The sequence below is a fragment of the Callospermophilus lateralis genome, chromosome 3 (genome assembly GCF_048772815.1).
Source record: "Callospermophilus lateralis isolate mCalLat2 chromosome 3, mCalLat2.hap1, whole genome shotgun sequence".
Classification (NCBI taxonomy): Eukaryota; Metazoa; Chordata; class Mammalia; order Rodentia; family Sciuridae; genus Callospermophilus; species Callospermophilus lateralis.
In genome coordinates, this window is record NC_135307.1 from 130,715,151 (window position 1) to 130,731,220 (window position 16,070).

Here is a 16,070-nt window from a genome sequence, read left to right on the forward strand (position 1 = left end):
AAAGGGCTGGGGATACAGCTCAGTGATAGAGCACCTTTGGGTTCAATGCCCAGCACCAACAAAAGTAAAACAGTAAAACAAAAGTTAAAAATTATAAATATAAGTTTCATCTTCTACTTGTCAAATTCCAGGCAGTAATTGCAACTATGCATTTAGATATTTAAATTAAATCAAGAATTGAAATTTCAGGATGATTTTTCCAGTAAATTCCCTGACTGGCACAAAGCGACAACAGTTACTTCACATTTGACTTCAGTAGTGTTATGATAAAAGGATCTTTTTCCTTCTTTCTTTTAGCAAATATGTATATAGTCATATGTCACTTAATGACAGAGACAAGGTCTAAGAAATACATTCCTGGTGATTTTGTCACTGTGACAACATCACAAAGTGTACTTATACAAATGCATATGGCTATGATATCACTAGGTGATATAACCTTAAGGGACCACAGTTACATATGCAGTGCCGCATGACTACACATATATACTCCAAGTCTTCATCAAGAAATAAATTAACGATTAAAGGGTAAAATACAGACTCTAGGAGAGAAGCAAAGCCAAAAACGAACTAACACATTCCTTTTTGTTGGCTTAGGTTAGTTTGAGTTGGGTTCCTCATATGTATCTTGACTGGTTTAAAATGCAAAATGACACCCATACACAAACACACACAGATACAGGCCTAAAGTCATTGTTCTGAAAAGAACAATTAAAACTTTTTTTTTTTTTAATCTGCAGATAAGCTGGTATGATAGAGTAGCAAACACATAAACTCTAAGGTAATGAAAACTAGGGGAAGCATCATATGTTATGGACTCAGAGAAGAGCCAAAGAACAGTATCATGCATCACTAAACGTTCCAGTTTCACAGCGCTCCAAATAGGTGAGGAGCCAGTTGAAGAGACAGCTGGTAAAGATTAAGGGTTGTCGAAAGCCATTTGGTCCTATGAAGGGTATCATAAACATCACTGGAGCCTGAGAGGAAGTGACCAATTATATTAAGAGTAGCTGGAAAAAACTACAGCTTGAGGCCTGTCATGATTGAAGGGATTCGTAGAGAACAAAACAGTGACAGCTAATGTACCATGTCGGGAACACGTCTCCACAGGGAGCATGTGTAAACGAGCCCAAAGCGAGCCCATTCAATTTTTATTCTCGTTCCACTGTTTGCAGGAAGGCACTCTGGTATTCCACTCCACATAACAGAGTATACCTACACACATCAGTGTCACTCATAAATCTATGCAAAATCCTAAATTAAATACTATCAGATCAGTCAGCCATAAAATACTACTCCATTGTGACCTCAAAAGCCTGTCCTCTCACCTACCCAATCCTTCTCAGAAAATATTCATGCATGCACAAAAAATAGAAACTACCAGGGAGCAACTTCCTTTCATAAGCATAAAAACCCACCTTTGGATTACTTTGCCTTTCACTTTCATTCTGGAGATTTCTCAAGGTCTTTCAAATATTATCCAAGATTATCTGACAATAACCCAACCCAACACAACACATACACACCCAACTCCCCCTCAATCCATGACGCAGTCCAATCATCTCCTCTCTGTCCTATCATGGCCAAATATTCACACACACACACACACACACACACACACACACACACACACACAGATCTATTCATTTCCATTTTGCTAACTCTCAGTCATTCCTCAGCTCTCTTAAATTTGGCCTCGATCTCTGCTATTCCAACGACAAGACCCTTTCTTTGGTCACCCCTGATTTTACATTGCTGAGCCCAGTGTCAACTCTGAATTCCTACCTTGCCATCCCACCATATCACACTCTTCTGTTTTCTTCCCATCTTACTGATCTTTTCTTTTTGTATATTTTTGCAGCTCTGTGTCCTCCACCTAGTCATTAAATGTTGATTTTCCTCATGACTTTGACTTTAACACACTCTTCACATATATCTTCTTCCTGAAAATTCTCAGCCACACCTCTGTGAATCTGCAGTTCAGATGTCTCCACTTTGCTTCAGAATCACACACCTGACTGCTATGTGGCATCTCCATTTGGAAAGTCTAAAGGCACCTTAAAAATATTAAATAAATTCATTGTTTTCCTCCTCAAACTGGACACTCATCACCTTCTAAAAGAAGACTCCGACTCAGATTAACCAGCTCCTTCCTTTTCACCCTCTCCCTTGACAGACTCTTCTACATCTCTCAAAGTCATCCTCCATCTTCCCTGACACCACTACCATCCCGACTCCAGAACAAGCTTGCCTTCTTTATTTATTTTCTTTCTTTTTTTTTTTTTTATACCAGGGATTGAATCCAGGGGTACTTAGCCTCTGAGCCGCATCCCCAGCCCTTTTTATTTTTCATTTTGAGACAGGATCTCACTAAGTTGCTGAGGATGGCTTTGAACTTGTGATCCTCTTGCCTCAGCCTCCCAAATCACTGGGATTACAGGTGTGCACCACCACACCTGGTCTTGCCTGGAAAAGGCAATAGCTTCCTGTTGTCCCTTATGTCTATTCTTGTGCCTTCTGTTCCACTCTCTATGATGTGAGAGGGTGGAAATAAATAAAAATTTGGTCATGTCACTCCCTCTTTAATTACTAGAATGGCTTCCTATGATCTTCAAAGATCCAAATCAAACTGACCTGCTATGCCTCAACTTTCTGGCCTCCGCCTTCCTCCCTAACATTATTTCACATTGAGCTCTGCCTAACTGTCAATACCCCAGCTGTACCTGGCTCCTTCAGGCCAGAAAATGTGTCACACATCCTGCTGCCACACATCAAGGGCCTCTGCACATACTCTCTCTGTGAAGCTCTCTCAGGGCCTCCCCCTCCAAACCCTCCTTTGCTTAACCAATTCTTCATCAATTACATCAATTAAAAACTCAAGGTTTAGAGAGGCTTTCCCTTACTTTACTAATTAAGCCAAGTTCCCTCTCTTGTATGCTTTCATAGTACCACCTACTTCTTTTGCAGCTGCTATCATCAGTGGTAACTGTACACACGTAGGTGATCATGTGATTAATGCCCTTACCCTATTAGAATGGAGTTCCAAAGTTAGGAGCTACTGATTCCCTATCACCCAACCTACTACACAGAAACACACACTATTTGCTAAATGTTGTTTTGAAATTAAAAAAACAGAGATTTCCATTACTGCTAGGACCAAGCCAACATTGATACTATCCACATTATGAACTATTGTTCTTGAAATTCTAGACAAGCAATCAGATATGAAACATGATAAGTATTTTGAAGAAAGAATAAAATCTCCAATATTTACAGATGAATACATACAAAACTCATAAAAATGAGCAGAAAAACTATTAAAATATTAAGAGATTCAGCAATGTCAGTTTTGTGTTGTTCTTATTTTTCTTTCTTTTTGTGGTGCTGGGGATTAAACCCCAGGGTCATGAGCATGTTAGGCAAGCACTCTACCAATGAGTTACATCTCCAGTCCCAATGGAGAAAAACAAAAAGAGAGAAAATTTTTAAAAAGAGAAAAAATAATCAGCATTCTAATGTAAAAGAAAAACCCTATTATTATATCACAGCAATAATAACCCAATTGATATTCATTACGTACCATGAACCAGGCATTATGATTAAACACTTCTCCAATATCACTATTTAATACTCACATTTAATCCTTTCATTATTCCCAGTGAGGTAGGCATGGCTTTCCCATTACATAAAAATGAACCACTCATCTACAAATTTCAACAAATAGTTCAAAGAGAGCAGCAGAGCAGGGGTCAGACCTCACAAGTCCATTTAGTACTAGCCTGTGCTGTTAGAAAATATATAGGTGAAGACAACAACAGTATAAAATATGAAAGGACTTTGGTAAGGAATGTTTATGATGTAGCAAATTCTTCCCAGAGGGCACTAAAAAGGTGTATACACACACACACACACACAAATATACACACGCACACATACACACACACACGCAGTGCTACACATCCGCCCAGCCTACCTACCTGCCTGCCTGCACAGGCATGCACACTTGCACACGCACATGTATACACACACACACACATGCACTATGGAAGCTGGAGACTGAGTATGTCTGGATTCATCCCACTTTCAGAAATTAAAAAAGAACTCTCTTGCTATTTGCTACTCTAATGTGAAAGAAGACTTATGCAAGGTACTTCAGCATCAACAATTTCAAAAAAACGGATTTATTTCCCCCATGATGTGAAGATAAGCTAGCAAATATACAGAATTTGAAGATGTGGCCAAAATTTTTGTTTTCAGAATCTGTAATTTGTATTTGTTATTCTTCTACCAGAATAGGGGTATTTAAGAAATAACTTCATGGCTTTGAGAATTTCATCTCACTGTGATGTCAGTCATCACAGGCTTGTCCTCTGCTATCCAAAGTGAGGGTTTAAAAGCCCACATTCACATGTAAGTGGACTTGTGGGGGCTCAGCTTCTAGAACTATGATAAAATAGGTCAAAGAGAGGCAAATGTCAGTGATTATAAGCAATGTGTTTGAAATAATGAAATTGAAATAACCAAAATCTGTGCTCCATCAAAGACTTTTCTTATTCATTTTATATTCCTGATATTTAGCACAGAACTTAGTAAACATTCATAGGGTCTAACAAAATAAGCACTCAGTTTTCAGTTTTTGTAGAGAATTTTGGTTCCACACCTTAGCTCTTCAGTTTTATAGAGTTTATTTATTTTTTAAACTTGAACCCAAGAAATTAAAAACATAACTTTTTATAAAAGAAGTTATGACACTTATTATATTCACTTATATAGTTCAACTAACTGATCCTTTCTAAAGAATGACAATCAAGTTGTTCATTTTCACTTAAGAGGTAGTCAAGGGTTCTCCGAGCTTCCTCAACTGTAAAATTTAGGTTAGTGGGTGCTCAAGATTCATTTTAATCCCAGAATTGCATAGTAAAGTACACCCTTACAGAGCTAAGAGGATGCTTAACTGAGTGTTGAAAGATTACCAAATTGAGCTCTGTCAAATTTTGTAAAACAAATTCCAGATTTCCAAGACTACAGCAGAAAGAAAGTACCTATAGCTCAAGGGTGAAGCACTTGTCTAGCATGTGAGAGGCCCTGGATCCTATCCCTAGTACAAGGGGGAAAAAAAAAAATCAAACTATCCATCTTCATACTGAGTGGTATTTCTCACAGTTTTTCTTTCCACAGCAGGACAAAAGGTCCACTGGGAAGATAAGGATAATCTCAATTAGTCAAGTTTCATATTGTTTCATAAAACATGTATGCTTTAAATAGATTTTAAAAAGTTATTCTATCTACCCTTAAGTACATACTCATGGGAAATTAAAATATATGTCTACACAAAAAGTGTTACATGAATGTTCATAGCATAATATACAAAACATGAAAATAACCCAAATTTCCATCAATTGATGAATGTCTAAATAAAATATGGTGTAACCACATAATGGAATACCATTTGACCATATGAAGGAACAAAGTCCTGAAACATGACACAACATGGATGAATCGTGAAAACACTAAGCTAAAAGTGAGAGAAGCCAGTCATAGAGGATGCATATTGCAGGATTCCACTAAAAGAAATGTCTAGAACCGTCACAAAGTAGATCAATGGTTGCCGGGGACTGGGGTTTGAAGGGTTCTAAGATTTATTAGGTTGATGATTACACATCATTACTTTGTGAATATACTAAAAAAAGACTATACTGTATGTTTCACATCCATAAACTATATAATTGTAAATTATATCTCAATAAAACTACTACAGAAAAAAATCAGAAAATCACTCTAGCAGGTGCATTCATATGGGAAGGGGAGTCCACAGTCATCTCAGTGGGTGCTAGAGACAAAAAAGCAAATGCTAGCATTTTAGTATCAGGCTCCAAAAAATGAGGTCTAACAGCAGCTGAATTAGAATTGAATTAAAATTGACTCTCCCAACTGAATTAGAATTGACTTGGTTATTTTTGGGGGGTTCCATTCCAAATGGTCTATTGAGTTCTAAAGGTACAACATATTGTGTTTTCCCATATAGAGAGGGAAAGAATTGAAATCATGGATGACAGAATAATAGAAGATACACAGATTTTTATCAATGACAATGTTTAAAAGCTTGAGATTAATGAAACAGATTTGGGGGTATGCAAGCAATAAGAGGACTGCTTTCCTAGTGAAAGATACAGCTCCAGGTCCCTGATAAGATTGCAGCAATGTGGTGACTGAAAAGTGGTGCAGATATTTATCATTTTGCATTTATGTAGTAGAAAGTTCCAGGTACCTAGTACAGTGATTGTGATTGTCAGTGGCTATCTCTACAGGGTTTCCCTAGGCTCGTGGAGAAAAAGGACTGCCCTGCAAATTGCCAAGGGCGTGTCAGTGCTAAGATTTCCAAGACATACATACATACATACATACATAAAGAGGTATCCAGGATCCTGAACATGGAAGGAGAGGATTAAGCTTTCAGGAGGAACAGACACAAGGCAGGCAGTGTTGGGGGCAACTGAGACTATGTGTCATAGACGGAAGAGACACAGCAAACGTGTAAGCTCCAAAAGAACCAGAAAGGCTAAATTCCTAGCTGGATGGAATAAACTTCTAGGAACTAAGGAGAAGTCTTTCTTCCCAAGACAGGAAGAAAGACTCCAGAGGCAGCTAAGAATTCCTCTCCTAAATTCCAGATGTGCGACTTCCTCCATGTGAAAGGCTGGATGAGACCTACCTCCTGTTGAGGCACATGCCACTCTGGCAATTTTAGAGAAGAGGTGTCAAGGATAGGCTGGTTTAGGGTTGAATCATACAGCAACAAGAACAGGTAGATACCATTGATTTATGGAGTGAGGATTATGGCAAGGATTGAAAATTCAGTCTCAAGAGCTTAGGAAACAAAAGGTGAGGGGCTCATGTATAACACACTCCAAGATCAATAAGGATTTCCAAGCAAAGGATGCAGGACCCCCTGGGGCAGAGGAGGGTTCTTCTGAGCCAGTGTCTCTGAGGCAGTGGCTCCCTGTATGTTCCTTGCTTTGGCTGGGACTGACTCAGAATATGCTCAGGTAAATTCTAGGGCAGCTGGCTAGAAGCTACGAGGAGGAGTCAGAGGACAGGGTGTTCAGGGCCCTGGTTTCATGTTGGTAAAAGAACTAGCTTTCTTTTTGATAATTTCTATTCCTTTCAACAGAGCCCTAAAGAATGGCTATCTGTATGTCTGTTTCCTGCTCATCTGCTTGCTTTTGGATCCTGTAGTGCTTAAATAATCCAGAGGGAAACTTCTGTACCCTGAGGGGTCAGGCTACACAAACCCTTCCTAATCCTAACAGGGGTTCCTGCCTATGCATGTCATCCGTACATACACACACATATAAATCATGGTAACTGGTTCCTTCTGCACTGGTTCCTGTCCCAATGTGCAGGACAAGCTCTGACCGAAAGTTGCATCCACTGTGATAATTCAAAGCTCCCTCGATGTGTATTTTCAATGCCAGATGGATTCAACTTATCCATTCTGCATTTCTCTATGTATCCAATGTTAGCCAGTGAGGCCCAACCCATCTCAGTTATGCAGATTCTTACTGCCCAAGAAACATACGATTTTTTTTATTAGGATACAATCCCATTACCTTTTGCCTTTCTAAATTAATAGCTAAAAAACATGAAAGAAAAGCCTAGTTTTCTGTTGTTGGAATGACTTTATCCCCTTTAGACTTCTGCTAGTGTGCTTATCTTGTTTACCCAATTTGGTAACTTCTCAAACCACTAGAAAAATATGACATAACTGTCCCTTAAGCAAAGGTTCAAGTACCTCCCAAGCATGTTGCTGTGCAAGGGGTGAAGCCAGCATACTCCCAGTCGTAAGTCATGTCACTGTCCTTCTCTTGGAGAGGGACGTCCAGCTCTCTCGATGCAGGACTCTCGTTACAAGCTTCAATGAGGCATGGCTGCTCTGTGGGCAGCTTGGGGCCTTCACACTCTTCCTCTGGAAGCTCAGTTTCTGTCTGTGTGAATGTGAGCAGCACTCGGCACTTGACCTCTCTCACCTGTATGCCCGGCCCACATGTGGTACTGCAGGCTGACCAGGGATCCGGAATGAACCTAAGGAAAATCACAGGGCCAGGAATGGAGGTCACACACAGGCTGTAACAGGAGTAGTGTCAGGCAATCAACAAAGGAAAACATAACCATCTGCCTTCAGAGGGAATTCATTTGGGGTGCTGCACTTCTATTACGCAGTTAACTATCCATTATGCAGTTAACAAACTTCCAGATCTTATAAACAACAGAAAACAAAAAACTATGCCCTACTCTTGCATCTGTATAAAAAAAATCAAATTCTGTGCTATGATAAGAAAAAACTATTGTTACAAAAGTTTATGTTTTCAATACTTAATAATAAATAAATCATCATGTAGACACAAATTCTAATAGGAGTTTAAATTCTAATAAGGTTTTCTTTGCAGCCCATCCCTCCTTCTACCTCCTTTAATTTATTTTAAAATATGGAGATTTTCACCAATATTTATTCAGTAAATCTTTTAAACTTATTCATATATATTTTAATTGTATATTATGTATATATATATATATATATATATATATATATATATATATATATATATATATATATATATACTTTTTTAATTGTAGTTGGACACAATACCTTTTTATGTTGTGCTGAGGATCGAACCCAAGGCCTCGTACGTGCTAGGCGAGCGCTGTACCACTGAGCCACAATTCCAGCCCCATGAGATTATTCTTTACAACAGATGTTGTAAAGAGATGTTGTAAAGAATGTTTCAATGTTTAGGGGCTAACCTATAGGCTATCATATATGCCTTTTGCAAAATGCACAAAGCTTTAATATTCTTTCGTATTTACTATGTTAATGCACTAAGCTGCTGAATCTTCTTTAAAATATTAAAGGTATTTCACAATCTGGCTGAATGAAGCATTCATTTCTTATCCTAAATTATTACCCACTAAATCAAGGGTGACCAAATGATGGACTTTGGATATGTATATCTAATATGATTTTTATCTGTATTACTTCTTCTTCTTATTATTATATCCACACAATTCTTACTCTTTCCCCACTACTCCTAGTAATATTTTTTTTAAAGGCAAGAAAGGAAAGTAGTCATATGAGAACACCGAAGAGCCACATCCAAGTGAAACACACCCAGAGGACAACAGTGTGTTCCCTGCATCTCTGCACAACAGAAGGCCTTAAGAACATCAATTCACTCACTTGGGAGCTTAGATATGAGACAATGAAACAATGAAATATAATGGAAAACCACAGAGCTGAGGAAACCAACTGTGAAATGTAAAAAGACAATTAGAAATCTAAGAAGTAATTCAGGGCCTGGGGACGTGGCTCAAGCAGTAGTGCACTCACCTGGCATGCGCGGGGCACTAGGTTCGATCCTCAGCACCATATAAAAATAAAATAAAGATGTAAAAAAGAAGTAATTCAGAACCAGGGGAAAAAAGCAGAAAAGATATGACTGAAGATCAAACTGATGACAGAGGGAGGACTTAGAAGTTAATATGGTGTTCAGAAAGAAAGAAAAGAAGTAAATAAAGATATTAGGAGGTAGAAGGAGGGATGGGCTACAAAGAAAACTTTTGTTGGTGATGAAAAATGGAGATCATAACTATTTAGTAATTGTAACCAATTTAAATGGATTAAATTCTCCTATTAAAAAGAGTCTCTGATTTATGAAACCATAGAAGATACAAATAAAATCAAATGACTTCAGAAACATAAAATGTATAAGAATAAGAAAAATGAGATTTTAAGATACAAATTAAAATAAAACAGAAGGTCAGAAAAGCAGATGCACATATTAGGAAAGAATAAACAGAATAGACAAAAAATATCACTATCTGAAGATGACTTTATAATTTTGAAAAAATAATAAAATTAACTGAAATTTTTTGGAAAAATAAAAGAATTTAATAAAGTAGTCTATAACTATAAATGTATGTGTATCTATAAAAAAAATACAGATATATAGTGCATATCCTAAAATTACCAGTTTTCCCAGAATTCAGCTAACAATGTTTGCTGCCAGGCCATATGCTAAGCATATTACATGTATTATTTAATATAATTTACACAACAACTTCAGGAATTGTCATTATTTTCCTATTTTTACAAATGAGAAAAACCTTTAAAAGCATAAGAATAATTACTTAAGATCCATGAGTTTGTTATGTATAAGAAATATGCAGACCTGACACAACTAAAACTATAAAAACCTGAGGAGATTCTGAGCCCAAAGACAAAATACACTTTATTTCCCTGAACAGGAAGACTCAAAATTACAAAGATGTTTGTTCTCCTTTGCTTAATTTAGAAATAATTCAGTTCCAGTTCTGACATCTAAGGCAATTTGGGTAGGGGGTGGGGGGGGACAGACACAGACAATACAACTCTAAAATTTCATAGAATGTTAAGTGAGAATAATCAAGAGAATTATTTAAGAGAAATAACAATTAAGAGTAACTGCACAGCCTGATTAAAAAGATAAAATAATTCAAATAGTATGGCACCAATAATGCCATACTTTACAGAATGATGACATTTTAAAATCAATGTGAGTAGTTTATTCAATAGATGGTGCTAAGTTATGAAGTTATTTGGGAAGAAATTAAGTTAGACTGATTTTTACATATGACATGTCAAAGTAAATTCCTTCTGGATCAAAGCTCAGTGTAAAATATAAAACCATAAAGATTACTAGAAAAGAGTATTTTTTAAAAAGGTAACTTCCCAGCAGGGCCTGAGGGCACATGCCTGTAATTCTAGCAACTTAGGAAGCTGTGGCAGGATGATCACAAGTTCAAGGTCAGCCTCAGCCTGAGCAACTTAGTGAGATCCTGTCTCAATACATAGATAGATAGATAGATAGATAGATAGATAGATAGATAGATAGGACTGGGGATGTAGCTCAGTGATAAAGCATCCCTGGGATCAATCCCCAGTACCCCCCACCCCCCGACAAAAAAAAGAAAATTTCCCAATGTTAATTAAGGTGTTTCAGGAAAAAAGGTGATCTTTGTTACTGCTGCTGGCAGGAGAAATCAGTACCGATTTTCTGAAAGGAAATGTGACTGTAGAATTTAAATGCCTTCAATGTGTCTGCCTGTTTTCTGGCCCAGAAACTCCACTCCAGCAAATATTTCCTAATGAGACAATTACAGATGTGTCATCTGGGATTTGTTGCTGTTTTGTTTATCACAGAGAATAATCAGAAACAAACTGCAGACAGAGAGATCTTTCTATAATGCAACCCAGTAGCAATTAGGTTAACATCCTTCAATGGCAGCCACTGCCTCCAGAAAAATCCAAGCTCCTTAATGAACCACAGAACATCTCCAGGACTTGGTCACTTCTCCACTTGCAACCCTGCTGCTATCATTGCCCCACTCCACCCCCTGGCTTGTTTCCACACTCAGACCACCTAAACAGCCTGCACACAAGCTACTCCAAATATCTGAATTGCTGTTCTTCTGACACCTCAGGACATTAGGATTTCAATTCCTGTATGATCTCTCCCAGGAAGCCATCCCTGATTCTTAAGGATACATGATGTCATCTTACCATAAGGTAATCACAGTACCCTATAATCTTACACTCCATAAAATACCATAGTATAGCACTCACTTCTCTGTCTACTCCATTAGACCAACCTTGGATTGGTGAGAATTGAATTGGAGTCACCTGACATGAAATTGCAGCTCTTCCCAGTACAGAGTGAGTCTCCCTTATCCAAAGTACTTGACACCAGAAGTGTTTCAGATATTAATTTTTTTTATTCTGAAATATTTGCATATACTTAATGAGCTATCTAAAGGATAGAATCCAAGTATAAACACAAAATTCATCTGCTTCTTATAATCTTTATACCTATAACTTAAAGATAATCTTACTATATATTTTTAGGGCATTTTGACTACAGTCCATCACCATGAGGTCAGGTGTGGAATTTTCTATTTGTGGTATCATATCTATGCTCAAAAAGCTTCAGAGTTGAGAGCACTGTGAGTTCTGTATTTTTGGATTAGGGATGCTCAATTTGCACCAATATTGTAGAATCATTGTCTACTACGGGATAGCTCTGAAATGGTGGATAACTCCTTATTCTTTCTGTGCCTTGGCTTCCTCTGCCCAAAATGAAGAAAATAATAATATTGTAGGGTTGTTGTGAGAATTGAGAATTAAGCAAGCTAATCCATGTTGAACCCTTAAACATGATCTGGCATAAAAGAAGACCTCAATATTTGTCATTGTTTAGCAAACAGATTCCTGGCATACAACCTAATTTGATTTTGGCACATTCAATTTCAATGGAGAAGCTAAAATAGTAGTGAGGAAACCATGCAAAGTGACTGTCTGGTTTCTTTAGTGTTCACATATGAAAAATGGGAGCTTGGACAACAAAACTGCAGAAGTGTTGAGAATCCCATAGAATCGAAGAAGGCTCCAGGGAGGAACTTAAAACAACTTCCAACCGATGGATGAACCATATCGACCTTGGACACATTCCACAGCTGAAAGCTAAGGTCAAAACTGCAGTTTCCTTGGCTTAAGTTTATAAGCTAAGCTGTAATTTTTATTTTCCTAATTAAAAAAAAAAAGCCTTTGAACATCCGCTCCCTATGTAAATTCAGAGCTTGGGCCATGGTAAGCAGAAATATTTATCTTCTCCAGGCTGGTTTGGCAGGCTTTCCTCCAGGGATCTAAAATCCAGCTGTGCTCATCTCCTCATTCATTGTCAACAGTAAGCATCCCCAAGCCACAAAAGACAGTGGTAATAAAAGGATGAACTGGAAGCTGAGATACGCTGTGGTTTTGTTTGGAAATTGAGGGAATGAACAGAGTCAGAAGTGGCAGGAAACTATAAACTTTACACCAGAGGGCCAGGAACAGGCCAGAAACTGGCAGGCGGTGTGAACTGCACAGGAAGATTGCATGGAGCCCTCAGAGGGGGAGATGTGGGAAGGTAGGGAAGAGGCAGCTGTGCACGTTGGGGGATCAGGTGCTGCTGGCCCAGTCTCCCAGGCTGGGAGAGAAGGGTGGTGGCATCCTTCAGGGGTAAAGAGCATATTAGCTCTGCTCTGTGGACAGGGGAGGAAGAACCCCCAGCAAAGTCAGTGGGGCTAACGGAAACTATAGGTTTGGAATGACTATCAGCTGAACCACAGTAGCTTATGTTGCACTGCTCTTTTCTAATTCAATAATATGAACAGTATTTTCTGATTTTGGAAGGGACTTTGGGAGCATCTGATCCAGTAGTTCCCAAAATTGGATACATACCCCACTCACCTCTCATTTAAAAATGCTGGTGACTGGAATTTGTAAAGACAGAAAGAAGAATAGAAGGTACCAGGGTCTGGGGGTGGAGCAGGAGGGAAGTAAATGGGGAGTTATTATTTATTGGGTTCAGAATTTATGTTGGGGATGATGAAAAAGTTCTGGAGATGGATTGAACAACAGTGTGAATGTATGTAATGCCACTGAACTGTCTACTTTAAAATGGTTACAATGGTAAATTTTATGCTGAGATCCAAAAGAAATAAAAACATTGGTAATAGGTTTCTACTCTCAGTGTCTGAAACAGAAATCAGAGTTTAAAAAGTAACACAGGTGATTCTGATAGAGGTGATTTGAGGACAATCATTTAAAAAATGATATTTTTATTATAAAAAATACTCCTTCCTTTTTATAGAAGCATGTGAAGTGTACATGAGTGAAATGTTATGTTATCATGTCTGTCAGGGTGGGAACAGTATTGGTGGTATAGATAAAAAAGAGTAGTTTTGAGGTGACAGTTGTTGACAGTGAGTGATGAGCACATGGGGGTCCATTATAATATCTTTTATATAGGTTTAAATTTTTCTATAATATAGAAGTTTTTAAGAACACAATATGAGGGGCACATTTTCAACAGATAAGAAAGAACAGTGAAAGGGATGGAAGTGAGGGACATTCTGCTATGGGCAAGAACAGCCAACAGGTCTGAGCGGCTGAGTATCCCATTCAAGCCAAAGCAAGAAACTGGCCAGGGAAAGGGCTGGGCCCAGGAAGGGCAACTCCCTTTAAAGTGCTGGCCTATTGAACAAAGATAAATCTTTAGGTGATGAGGATGCATTTGGATATTCTGAATATTGCAAAGGAAGAATAAGATCTGTGCCTTAGTAAGACTAGTCTGATGGCTATATCGAGGGTAGAAGAGGAACAAGTGAGGAACAAATGAGAAAGCTGTGGTAGGTATCTTGGTAAGCAAATTCAGGTCCTGGATGGGGATGGCAGTAGAAATGGAGAGAAGGAGCTGAAACCAGGAAAGATTTTGGTAAATATCATCAAGACCCAGTAGGACCCAGAACTGTTCTGGACTAAAAAGTCTTATGACTTTCCTTGCAGGACCACAAACATGCTCCTTTCTGGGATCTCAAGTCCCTTTCTTTCTATAGGTTCCCTCCTCTATAATACTGTGGAGAGCAGAGTACGTGTGCATGGTAGGTAGGTGGGTGGGTTCCAGCAGTTTAGCTCAGTGCCTTCCTCATACAGTTGGAAACCTACAGATGTTGACTTACTTGTATAAAATCTTTATTATCTTTTTAATAGGTCAAGACTGACCTAACTTCAAATGAAAAATGACAACCAAAAATCACATACATACACACACTCTTTTCTATCAGCCTATCAATCTTCACTCTTTCCTTTAGTAGTCAATTACTCATTGTCTTATTTCCTTCATATTTGGAAATTCACTTCTTAAAATATCCACAATGCTTCCCTCTCTGACCTTTGGATGATACTACTGTAAAATCACCTGGAAATGACTTTCCTATCAATCAATTTACTTTCTCTCATTCCTCCAGTTTTTCCTTGACTTTCTGTGAGATTTGAATCCTATCTGCTACCCCTCCTAAACCCTGGACTCCGTCAGTCTGTAATAATGAGTTTTTATGGTTTGAACTCATTACTTTACCCCACTGCCCATCTTTTCTGGTTTCCCTTGTTCGTCTATACCTCTGGGCTCTGTCATGAGCCCAACACTCCTCTCTTCCTTCAGTCACTCTGGGGTCATTCACCCTCACAGCATCCAGTGTCTTCTGTGATCATTTTTGGGCCTGACATAGGTCCATGTGGGAAAGTCTGACTGTGTCATCACTGAGATGTGCCAGTGCTCTTGGCCTGATCACTAAAGGCATAGTGCCTTCTCACAGAGAAGCAAGCCACTGTCTCCTGGGATTCACAGCTGGGCTGGACCACAGTTAGAAAGGACATTGACAAATGAGAGAATGTTCTGAAAAGAGCCATAAGGTTGGTAAGGGATCTAAAAACAACACATGGAAACTGCTGAAAAGGCTAAGAATGATGAGCTTGGAAAAGACAAAGCTCTTGGGATCCATGACAGCTTTCTTCAAATTTATGAAAACTTGTCACGTGGAATAGGAAGTAGATGTGTGGTGTTTTTATTTTTTCTGTTTCAGAAAACAGAAATTAGAAGAAAGAGGTATATTTTGGCTCAGCAGGAGAAAAAAAAGTACTGCAAATAATTTGGGTTGTTCAATGTAAGAATGAGTTGTAAACTCTGCCCGTTGCTGAAGGTGCTAAAAAAAGAAATGTATGAGCTATTATGAGGAAATAGTCCCAGAGCTGCCTTAGTGTGGGGAAATGGACCCATAGTATCATGCAGATTAGAGTTTAGAACCACCACTGCCCACTAACCATGTGACCTTAGAGAAGTCTTTAAAGTTTCTGTGTCTCACTGTCCTTATTTACAAAAGGGGCAGGTTGGGCTTGATCTCTCAGGGAAATGGGCCAGACTGCTGCTGAGATCCCCTCTCCTGTCTCATTCTGCATGTTCTACATGTTCTCTGTGGATAGCTTCTCATTGCCACAGACTCAACATGTCTGACATGGAACCAGCTATCCACTACTCGAGTCTATCATTAGTCTATTCTAATAGACTTCTGTGCTAAAAATTTCAGAGCACCTTGGCTCCTTCCTTGCTTTTGGTCCCTATATTTCGGCTTCCAAAGAGCTGCTTTGATTTGCTCTTGAT

The 16,070-nt window shown here is 38.5% G+C and overlaps 1 protein-coding gene across 2 annotated transcripts in view; it reads right to left on the reverse strand.

Annotated features, from left to right (window-relative positions):
* Adamtsl3 (ADAMTS like 3) overlaps positions 1-16,070 on the reverse strand; it is a 319,937-nt gene that overhangs the window by 109,569 nt on the left and 194,298 nt on the right. For both annotated transcript variants that reach the window (XM_076851278.2, XM_076851279.2), the window contains exon 16: positions 7,793-8,082. In XM_076851278.2, coding sequence (XP_076707393.2) covers positions 7,793-8,082 — 290 coding nt within the window. The remainder of the gene's footprint in view (positions 1-7,792; positions 8,083-16,070) is intronic.